Source organism: Corvus brachyrhynchos, unplaced genomic scaffold (genome assembly GCF_000691975.1).
Source record: "Corvus brachyrhynchos isolate BGI_N302 unplaced genomic scaffold, ASM69197v1 scaffold229, whole genome shotgun sequence".
In the NCBI taxonomy this organism is placed as follows: domain Eukaryota; kingdom Metazoa; phylum Chordata; class Aves; order Passeriformes; family Corvidae; genus Corvus; species Corvus brachyrhynchos.
The window spans coordinates 3,048,960-3,060,846 of record NW_008240042.1 but is presented as its reverse complement, the minus strand read 5'-3'; the positions used below and the strand labels follow the sequence as shown (position 1 = coordinate 3,060,846).

General features: G+C 42.4%; 1 protein-coding gene across 1 annotated transcript in view; it reads left to right on the top strand.

Moving 5' to 3' along the window:
• SMAD1 (SMAD family member 1) overlaps positions 1 to 11,887 on the top strand; it is a 65,602-nt gene that overhangs the window by 40,186 nt on the left and 13,529 nt on the right. Inside the window, exon 2 of the mRNA XM_008641277.2 lies at positions 91 to 714. Coding sequence (XP_008639499.1) covers positions 315 to 714 — 400 coding nt within the window. The 5' untranslated portion in view covers positions 91 to 314. The remainder of the gene's footprint in view (positions 1 to 90; positions 715 to 11,887) is intronic.

Below are 11,887 nucleotides of genomic sequence, written 5' to 3'. Positions count from 1 at the left end.
TTAATGCTGTATGTTAACTTGAAAGGTAAAATCCTTTTTTTTTTTCTCTCTTTCTCTTTCTGTTTCTCTTTCTCTGATACTCTGCTTTAGGTTGTCAACCAGAAGGATTTAGAATAATGAAAAGGTTGTGACCATCAAGGGGGAATGTCAGCGCTGCCTTCCTGGGACAGGAGGATTGAAAAGGAGAAGGGACCAGAACTGTTTGATCCAGGCTGCTTTTGACTGCTGACACAATCTGCTGTACCCTGGTGGTGGTGGAAGAACAGGGCAGTCGTTCCTGCTTGGTTCTGTGGTATCACAACAGCGGGGTCACCATGAATGTAACAAGTTTATTCTCCTTCACCAGCCCAGCAGTGAAGAGGCTGTTGGGGTGGAAGCAAGGGGATGAAGAAGAGAAATGGGCAGAGAAAGCTGTTGACGCATTAGTGAAAAAACTGAAGAAGAAAAAGGGTGCTATGGAGGAGCTGGAAAAAGCACTAAGCTGTCCTGGTCAGCCCAGCAACTGCGTCACAATTCCTCGTTCTTTGGACGGCCGGCTCCAGGTGTCTCACCGGAAAGGGCTCCCACACGTCATTTACTGCAGAGTGTGGCGCTGGCCGGACCTGCAGAGCCATCACGAACTGAAACCTCTGGAATGCTGCGAGTTCCCCTTTGGTTCAAAACAGAAGGAGGTTTGCATCAATCCCTACCACTACAAGCGGGTGGAAAGTCCTGGTAGGTTCTTTCTTGTTTGTACCTTTACACCTTATCTGAACAATGCAAAGTGTGGCAATTAATCACGTGACTCATCGGCTTAAATAAGCAAAAGTGGCTGTTTGCACACGTCAGATTCTTCCTGTGCAGTTTATCTGGATGTAGGCATTGATTAGCAGTTCTCCCTTTCATGTGGCGAATGCTTGACTTGTGTAAATGTTTTGTCACTACACAGAGGTAGTCTTAGCATGTGCCTCAGGCTGCTGGGCCTGGTGTCATCTGGGAATGTTGGTACCCACTATCCCTCAGTTAATTTGTTGTTTACTCAACTGTGCAGATCTGTGATTTTGTACAAAACACTGCAGGCTAATGTAAAGGATTATATGCATTATCTGTGTGTGAAAACCATTCTGACACACAGCAGTAGTAATACTAGTAGTAGTATTTCCAAATTATTATTTCACTTTATCACTTTATTTTCTTCATCCTACAGAAAATAGTACTGTTTTTAGGATGTTTCACAATTGCTGCCTTTTAAAAAGACTTTGAGTTTAGACAGCAGATTATAATCCCCTCAGTTGGAACTTTGATAGCACTGTTTGATTGTACATGAAATTTTACTGTCTGCTGTTCTGCGAACACAGTTTGCTTACCTGTTACCCACTGCCTCACTTCTTTTTTTAAGGTGCCAACCATCCTCTCTTCAGCCTCCTTTTCAAAGGCCAAACCTCTTTTTGATAACTCCATGCTTAATTTCATTCCTGCAAGTTTATTATCAGGGAATACTTCCAGGGACTAAATTGAACTGTGCTTGGATGTGTCATCACCAGTCTCCAGCTGTTTGTGAGGGTGTACAGGGACAGCTGCAGAAATGCATCGCAGGCATGGGTGGACTTCCCTGGTTTCAATGTGGGAAGTCCAGCAGTGTTAGCCATAAACTGCATAAACGGCAGCTGTCTGTAGAGTGGCAAGGATACACAGATCCATGATGGAAATGAGGTGGTTGCAGGATTGTTTCACAGTGGATGGAAATTGCATTTGTCTTGGATCTGCAATGCACAGTGCATATCTTGATGTTAAAGATATACTGTGTTAGTATTAACTTGGAAATCATGTGAATGGCAGATGCAATTCCCATAATGTATGTATTTATGCAGCAGCAGCTTGAACAAAGGAACTCAGCACTGAAAAACAGTTCTGAAAAAAATTTAAAAAAAATTCTCAACAATTTCATGTTAAGTACAAGAGGGATAATAAAATAGTCATGTACTTGTACTGCTGGATGTCTGCATATGTCTGGGTTGGTTGCTTGCATTTAGTATTCCAAAATTCTGAAAATTAAGATTCCTGAAACACCTCTATTTCTGTCAGACTGAGCAACAGTTGGGCTCTTACTGTAATGCCAGATTACATATTCTAACTAATTTTGCTTTAGTATTGAAAACAGTTACTGAGTCTGAGAACATTCTCATATGGACCATTTATGCCATATATAAAGCCAGGTATTTGTAAATATCCTGTCACTTCACAGAATCGCAGAATCACTGAGGTTGGAAAAGACCTCTGAGATTGTTGAGTCCGACCTTTGACCAGACACTTCCATGTCAACCAGACCGTGGCACTGAATGCCACATCCAGTCTTTCCTTAAACACCTTCAGGGATGGTGACTCCACCACCTCCCTTAGCAGCCCATTCCAATGCCTAATCACCCTTTCTGTGAAGGAATTCTTCCTAATGTCCAACCTAAACCTCCCCTGGCACTGCCTGGGACTCTGTCCATATTCTGTGTTCACTTCTGTGAGTTATGCAAGATAGAATAAATTTCAAAAGATGCCTAACTAAAATGTACATTTTAGGCTGGGTTTGTAATGTAGGAGGGGTTTGTGTTTAGTCAGCCACAGATTGTTTTGAGGGATATTGCACAGAGCTGAGTGGGAAAACAACTTTTGGAAACAGGTGGTAGCTGAACTCCCATTTGGTTTGGAGAGCTGTACTCTGTAACTTCTGACTTCTTTTTTCCTGTCCCTTCCTTGTTCTTGCTGTCCTCCAAGCATGGCCTTTATCTTCATTTCCTTGACAGTCACTCCCAAATTCTGCTAACCATTTTTTCCCATTTTTGCCAGGACATTAAAACACCATTATTGCTGCATAAGTGCTTACACTTTGAGATTAATGGGTAGTGGGAATTCATGCATGAGTCACCATTTCCAACAGTCTATGGACTCGAGCAGATATCAAGGTTTGTGCTTCCCAGAAGGCTTAGAAATGTGCTTTCTCTTGACAAAGCAAAATTGGAAACTCAGATTGTGTATGAGACGTGTTTTGTATGCAAGGTACATCATGAATTTCTGGCTCTGCTTGACAGTGTGGTCTCTGTTTAACTGTTTTGTGCAGAACCAGTTACTGGAGAGCTGAAGGCTATGATCCATGCATGGGATGGCATCTGTCCTTTCATTCTTCTGCTGATTGTTGTGTGATTTGTTTCAGTGTTGTGTAAGGTTTGAGGAACGGATTAGTGGTAAATCCTCAAATATGTAAAGTCAGGTAATGCTCTTTGTTGGGAAATCAATGCTGTGGATGCATCTCAGTTTCCACAGTGCCAGAGGCATGAATGGATTTTCTACCTTGATACCTTAGTCCATCTTCACTGTTTAGCTTGTGAAGATAAGCTTGGAAGGCATGAGAACTGGCGCTCTGTGGTGTGTCTGCCAGCTACAAAGCTACACCTGAATCCAAGTAAGATTTTTGTGTTAGTCAGGCTAGATAGGAGCAGGTTGTAAACAGTGAGAGGAGGCAGAAAACTATCAGCAGTCTCAAACAGGGAATCTCCCAGTGTCCCTGCACATGGAAGGGAATGTGGCATCTGGCAGGCACGCGGGTGTGACATGATAGGACCATGCTCGTGCCTAACCTGACTGGGAGGCTCTGCACAGGCACGGGGGCCTGTCTGATCCTGTGGCATGTCAATCAAGAAAACTAAACTCACAGAAAACTACTTTTTGGCACAGTTAACTTGGCAAGCTCAGTGCCCTCAGCTCATTCACGTGGAACCAGATGGAAGCACAGCAGTGTGGGGGCACAGGGTGGAGGTGAGGAAGGGTGGCCTTCCTGTCACAGTGACACTTGTCCAGCCTGGAACCAGCGAGCTGATGGAGCGATGGAGCCCCGCTCCATGGTGGGGTGCATGGGCTGCTCCTGCTCGCTGTGTTGTGCCAGCAGCTGTTCCCATGGCCTTGTGCGGAACCGGTTACTTTTCCTCTCCTCTGCTGTGTTATCTTTCAGGCTGATCAGGGCAGCACAGGGGCTTTCATCCTGGCTGCGGGAACATCTGTACCAACACAGCCCTGCGGAGGACGTCTGGGAAGGAGTGTGGAGGTGGAGGGACGTGAGGGGAGAAAGTAGAGACTTGTTGCTGGGAGTCGGAATGCAACCTTGCACTTGAGTGCCAGGAGGAAATATCTCCTCGAGATGGGTTACAGTAGCTCACTGCTGCTGTTCCCTACGTCTGTTGTGTGCAGAATTATTTCTGGAGCAGGGCAGTTAATGGCTGTCGGATTTCTCCCTTGGCAAGGCAAAGCAAAGCTTTTAATTAAGGAGGGCAAGGTCTGAATTTGATGGCTCTTAAAAATTGGCATGCTTAGCTGAACTGGTGTGCTTGCTTGGCTGAATCTGCTTTTTCTCCTCAGTTTTATTTTTTGGTTTAGAGATATCTGTCGAGATTATCCTTAAGTATGATCAAGACTTGAGAAATAATTAGTTGTACAGCATACACAGAGGCTATGAGGAAAAACCCAACACAATGTTTCTCAGCCCTCTAAAAATGCCACAAATGACCTCTCAAGTTTTGCTGGAGAATATGTAAAGTCCCTCCTGAGACACTTCCTTCCCATCTTTTATTCCTTAGGTTTCTGTGGAGATACAGCCTCTGCTGCTTGCTTGTCCTCAGTTATGTCAATGAGACCAGATGAAAGATATCATCCAGAATTTAGGGGAAAAAAAAGGCCTGTATCCTGTTTGCTCTAACAACAAAACAAAAGAAATGGAATATGGAACAGGGAGGATGAAGAGGTGCTTAAATTGACACAGCTATTAAAAATAATAATAATAAGTCACACCTCTAATGTGGCTTTAGGGGAGGAGGTTCAGTTCTTTCGCCTTAGCTAAAGGGGAAGGAAGGAAGATGAAGAAACTGAATATTTAATTTTCTTAAAGTGCTGGTGAACACTAGCTCTCCTCCATTCTGATGCAGAATTGTGTTTGCCTCTACTAAGTGTCTTTGCCCATCATCCTGCTAGGTTCTGACTTTATACTATGTTACAAAGGAGGCAAAAGAGAAATTAACCTTCTTTTTCATGTTTAACTTGTGGAGGTGGTTGAAGGTACAGTGTTTCTGTAAATGGCTATCCCTCGTTTTTTTGCAAGTAGCAATAAAGAGTAGATAAAAAAGGCTGAATGGTTGTCTTCTGTTAAGGTTCTCTTCTTCAGGGAGCTGGCTGCTCTACATCGAGGGGCTTTATGAAGCTGACGGTGCCAATGTTCCAGCCAAACTGGGGGCAAGCAGTGGTCACTTTTTGGTGATGCAGACAAGTATCCTGTCCTAACAGTTGAATTTTCAATTCTGCCTAAAAATGGTGATGTTCCTTTCAATTATAACCATGAATTCAAAGTGTGTGTCTGCTTCAGCAAGCTTGTTGCTGGCCAGAAACATTTTACCTGCTTTACAGCTGCTTTTTGCCACAAGAGCAGGCCAGGTCCCCAGGCTCTGAGGAGAGCAGTAGGTGTGTCATGCTGGTTTTGCTCTTGGTGTGGACTCTCTGCCTATGACTTTAACCTGATTATTTTCGTATTTGTCTTTGATCTCCTCTGCTTTTTGCTCTCAGTGAGGCTCTGTAAGGCAACACACCTACTGCAGGCTCCCACAGAACCAGGCCTGGTGGAGGATAATGCCAGCAGTGCTAGGCATCTGGAGGAAGGGGAGAGGAGAAGAGGGAGAGAGGAAAAGGCAAAAGGGAAGCTGCTCCTGGGGTGTAAGGGAGGGCAAAATTGCTGCATCCCTTCAGAGTTAATATGTAGAACCAAGTTAGAAAAATCCTTGTTCCTGCATGATTTCCATAGCAGGATTTCTTCACCTCTGCAGGCTGGGGGTGAGGGAGCAGAGTGTCGTCCCTGAGAGGTTTTGCTGTACAGCCATGTGTGCGCTTGGGTGTGACTTTAAAAATAGCGTTGCTACAACAGGTGGGCACAACTATAGGATAGTTCCCCAAAATAGCAAAAGCAACCATCAGTTTGCTTGGCAAGCAGAATAAAACTTCCCTCATTTTGGCTTTGCAGAATTCAATTCTGAAATTCCCCACCAGAGCTGACCTGGGTGAGAGGAATTGAAACAAGGAGGTGGAAGGAGGGAATGGTCTTATAGCAGGGCTTTCCTTGTCTAGCCTTACTACATGTCAGAAAAAGAAAGTGCAATAAAGGGATAAAAGTTGCTAAGAAAGATATGTTTCTGTCCTATTTGGTGTGTGTTTACTTTCTTTAAAATTAACCAGATACAGATGTTTCTTCTGATTTGAAAGACCAGACTTCCAAGTTTTAGCCTACTCAGTAGGATGGTGACTGTGGCTTTTGTACAGTTAATTTGAACTCTGGTCTGTGTAAATGTCTGAGTTAATACACACTATCACTGTGACTTCCTCCTGCATCAGGACTGCTCCTCCACCAAATCTGCTTACAAGGACTCCCTCTCTAATGTGCATACAATTAGTACTAAATTCTGAAATTGACCTTGACAAATGTCAGTTTAATCAGAATGTCAGCTTATCAGAGCATCCACAAATAAAATCTAATGTTAGCTGAATATTGTAATGCAGGAAATGTCCTAATATTACTTGTCAAATGCATTTAGACCAGATGTCTGATGTAAAAGCAAAGTCAGTAAAGTAACAACTGTTCTGCCGTTTGTTTTGGGTTTTTTTAATACATCTTCATTTGTGACTATGCAAAATGACAAGCCAAGCTGTGGGGTCTCCCAAAACTGCAAATAAAATTAAGAGTTGAGAAAACAAGACAGCTCTCAGCTTTGTCCTGGAATAGAAAGCTTGTCTTTCTGTCACCCAAAACAGGTTGCTGAATAGCTACAATTACTAGAATAGAGGTTTGGAGTGAAAGTCTCAAAGACTGGAATTTCTCCTTTTGAGAAACCAGCAAAGCAAAGCTGTGATACCACAGCCAAGGGTTACTGGAAGAGCTTTAAGTAGTTCAATCCTCAGAGATTGCTTTTGACACAATGCTTATTAATTTTATATTTTTAACCAAGAATATCTCAGGCAACATGAGAAAACCTAATGACATAAACAGTTTTCTCTCTACACAGTGTTTTAGTGTTTACAAGCAAGATCTTGGCAAGGCCTTGCAGTCTGAATGCTTCAGTGACTCTAGTGCTGCAGAGAGCAGACCAAACAGCACGTTCAGCTGAGCATGTGTTGGTACCTGCTCTGTTCCCACCGTGGGACTGGAGTGCTCATCAGGATGCCACAGCCAGCTTCAGCTGCTGTGACCTCAAAGGCAGGAAATGAAGCTGGGAGTCTTCAGAAGGGTTCAAATTTGTTAGTTTAACACAGCTGCTGTCTTTTGTTGGTTTTGGAGTTTTTTCCCCCCTTCTCCTAACTCTTCCTTTTTGTTATAGCTTAGTCTTTGCAGGATTTTCCTATTTCCAGATAGCGTGAACTTTTGTTTTAGGATTTCCCTTCTTCCCAACCTGCAGTTCTGTTTTTCTGGCAAAACATACATGGCTTTGCATCAATTCATATGAAAATGCAGCTATATAATGCTTGGAAATGAAAGTGCTTTGTCTGATGGTAGTGTTGTCAGATCTTCATTAGCACTGAGGGCCCTGTTGTGGTACAAACCCTTTTACAATACATATGTTAGCCAAGTCATGGTTTTGAAGAGCAAAAAGTGCAGCACCAATTGCTTATATTTTTCTTTTTCCATTTATTCTATAAATAATTTTTTTACAGAAGAAGTAGAATCTACTTTGGCAAGGAAAGTGGATCAAAGTCTGTCTTTTTATATGTGGCCCCTTGTATTTCATTACATGGTCTTTCAATTTCCATACGTGGAAAGAGAGATACCTACCCAAATTTTGACATAACATGCAAAGAGTGTGGAAAAAATGAGCCCTTGAGGGAAGCTAGCTGTCATCTGGGCTTGCGTAAGATAATCAAAACCCATCTGGATAGAAAATATGCTTCTTTGAAAGTACAGCAGGTCCTTTGGATTGGATTAGTTTGGGGTTTTTCATGGAGAAACTTAAAAAAAAACGTAGTTATGTTCATAAATTGGAGACTTTCTGTGTTTGCTGAAATCATTATCTCTGGAATGTGAAAATAGAACAAAAAAGAAATGCAAGAAGATCTTTATTTAGGATAGCACAGCTGTTAGTTTTCTGAAGAACAGGGTGACATGCTGGAGATAAAAAGAGTAGAGATCAGTAAGTTTCTTCAAAGGCCACTATTACATTTTCATAAAAGCATTTCTTCCTTGGTGTGGTTAGTCAGAACATTTATCTGAACAGCCAGGTTGCCTTTGGTCTATCTTCTGTATTTTTGGCATTCTTGGCTCCTAGATGAAATAGCCCTGTGGGTGAAATTGCCCTGTAGCTCTAATTTCTTTAATACAGCTCCTCTTGTTTGGTGCAGGCATACTTGGTCTTATTTGCATTGTAAAAACAAGCTCCCCAATTCCCAGGCTGTCTTGACAGACACGGGGCCTCAGCTACAGTTCCACAAACATACCCAGCCTGCTTCCTGGGGGTTTATCTCCCTCTTTCTTACTAGTAACCTTACTGGTAGTAGTCAGGTATTAACTCTCAACTCCAGGTTCACATTGACAGAAAAACTTGGGAGTAAAATTTAGCCACAAGTATAGCACATAAAAACATTTTAATCCGGTGTTTGAAGAATTACAGAAATCAAGCTGTTGGATGACTTGTGGTTCTACTCCATTAACTTTAATGAGGCTGAGTTTGCAAATCTGTTGCAGTAGGTTTTTAAGATGACAGTGTATTCAATAGTATGTTTCCTTTAAATATATGCTGATGATACTGATGATAATTTTTTTTTAAAAAATGATTTTTTATTGTATCTGTGTTCCCTTCCGCTGAAGAGGAAGGGAGGAATTGTGTTTGCAAATGGTTAGAGCCACATCCTGCAGAGATCTGCCCAGCAAAGATGTGCACTGCTTCATTATTTCATAGCAACAGGTGTGCTGGCTTTGCACCGAATAACTCCCTCATGCTCTCCCCTTCAATTATACCTCTTCCTGGAGCTGGCAGCTGCAGCAGAGATCAGCCTCCTCCCCTGCTGGACTGAGCCTCAGTAATTTGTTATTCCATGTGGCTGAGGTCTGCAACCTGACCAGAAGCTCAGCGCCTTATGCAGGGGTGAGGGGAGCAAGGAGGGTGTGCATCCCCCTTTATGGTTTGAACTCCTGGCAGCCTTCCATGCTCCAAAGGGCCCGGTCCCTGCTCATGTCTTTACTCCTGAGTGAACAGCACTCAAATGAACTCCTCTGTGGCTCCACTAGGAGCAGCTTCCCTGCAAAAAAGCTGGGAGCTGCAGAGAGATCAGGTTATGGCAGTGAGTGACTTGGAGTTAGACTAACTGGAGCACTGCAGCCTCTGTCCCACCTGATGTGGCCTTTCAGGGCTTTTCCTCCTCATTGAAGGTTGTGTGTGTGCAGAGAGGATGTGAATTAGGGGCAGCACTCAAAGTAAATTCTGCAATGATACTTTTGAGACTATTTGTGTTGTATCAATACCAGCTGTATTGTTTTTCCCCCTTTTCCGTGTATATTTTGAAAAGAAGTTGGCATTTAATCACTTGAGGTTGATGGAGTTGGACAAAAAGCGTGGGTTTGCATGAAGGACACATGGGAAAAGGAGACTTGTTTTTATCTCAAGTGCTTCTAAACTTTGCCAGTGGTTGTGCCCAACAGGAGAAAACATGTATATATACCTTGGGAAAATCTGGCACTGCATTAATTTAATTACAGAAAACATACAGAAAATATCCTGTTCTCCTGCTATTTTAAAATGCTGTAAATCATGTGGCTTCCTCTGATGTCATGTGTGTCATTGTTTAATGTGAGGTAGGGGATGGGAAAGGTAGGTGATGTACTTTTTGCACAAATTAACTCCAGGAAAGTTAATGGTTTGACCTTCATCTGTAGGAAAGGAAGAGATACGAGAGCTGTGTTTTTAATGCTTGGAAAAGTAAGAAAGAATCATAAAGACAGGAAGGGGAAAATACATTTTCACACATGATCTCATTGTTAATTTTTTCACTGCTAATTTATTAGCCCAGCAAATGTTGACTATGACAATTAAATAGTACTTGACCTAGCTGCAAAAGGACTTCTTGGTTTAACAGAACAAGCTTAATTCTGAGAGACCCTGATATTCAGAGAACTTGTCTCTGACATGTTGAGGATGAGGGGATTTGTGATGTCCACCTGAATGCTGAGCAACTTTTTACTCAGGGGTGACATCTACCTCAAATATTTGAGATCTGTTGGAATCTCAGTGAAGTTGCTCTAAGAAATTGAGAGATCAGATTAAATCCTTAAAACCTGCTTCTGACCTGGGCAGCCTTAGTTTCAGGAGTGAGGGTTTAGGGTTTTTTCAGTGTATGTTCAATGAAGATTTCTGGGATCAGACTGCTCATGCATTAATGCCACTAGCAGGCAAAAATGGGGGCTTAATTTCTCTTTTAGGCATATGCAAAAAAAAAAAAAAAAAAAAAAAAAGAGCAAGGGAAACCTACTTCTTTTTAGTTAATCTGTGACTTTAGGAATAGAGAGTGAGTTTTTAGTGTGGCATTCATTTATATCCCCTTTAAACATGAACCTAGACCTCAGACCTGGTCTATGTGTTGAGTGGTATCCTGGTACTCTTGGACTTCAGGGCACCAGAGTAAGTACCTGAGTGCTGCTTCTGTAATAGCAAAGTGCTGAAAGAGTAAAGATGCCCCAGTGTCCTGGAAGAACCTGTTTGTCATGTCAAGAAAATGCTGGGTTTTATTTTCTTTTGTTTTGTTGTTCTTTTTTTTTTTGCAATTAGTTTGTAATTCAGCCTTTTAATAAAGCAGCTGTCTCCAAAACACCTTTCTTAATCTGAATGATAGTTACGTCTGTATAGGCTTGTTGTGCACACATGCTCCTGTTCCTCTTTTGTGTGCCCAGGTGTTGAGGCCAGAGCAGGAGTCTCAAGGGGAGGGGGTGGTAGCCTTGGCTTGTTTTTCCTGGTTTTTGCTGGGTTTTTGGCATCCTATCTTGAAGGCAGACTGTGTGGGGGGGTTTCTTCCAGTCCTGCTCAGCCATGGAGTTGAGAAATGGAGGTTCCAAAGGGGGAAGACATGAAGAGGACTAGCCTTTTTATTTCTCTTCCACTACTTTGTGCATGGACCTTCCTCTCCCAGACCTTGCCTCTCCTCCTCTATCCATCACCCAAAAATTTCTGTGAATAGAAGAGCTTTTAATCCTTCAGTGAGCTTGGACTTTGCTGTGAGGCAAAGATAGAAGCTGAGGAACTGGAAAAAGACTTGATTCTTTTATCTTAGTGTATCTGGTATCATGTTCATATTCCCAGTTTGGAAGAGACCTTTGTTTCTCTGCTGAGAAGGCTTCAGAAGTGTGGTGAGACTCATAGTTTCTGATGTTTCTCTGATCCCACAGTAGCACATAGTTGCAGCTCAATTGCTGCTCAGTTGGTTTTTTTGAACTACATAATTTTGTTTAAATTGCACATTTTGTAAACTGACTTGAAGAGTTAGTAAGTGTTTTAATAGTAACTTGTAAGAACATAGTCCAGGTTAAAAATAAAATTACAGCTGTTGGGGCCAGACTGAGTTCAAGGCTTATTAGTATTGTCTTCAGGAAAAAAAAAAATCTGTTCTTACTAACAAGGGTTTGGGTTACAGGCCATTAGGTGATTAGTAGGATGACAAGTGCAGCAGGAGGAACTGCATGTCAGCATTGTCAAGCTCTTCCCAGCATCTCTTTGTGCGAGTAAGACTGAAAAGCAGAACTGTGGTTTGTTCTTGGCTCTTCTTCACTGGCCCTCTGTGGAAACAAGCTCCCATCTGGCAAACCGGGGAGCTGTGGATTCAAGCTGTGCAGTAACCGGATGTAAGGGAAAGA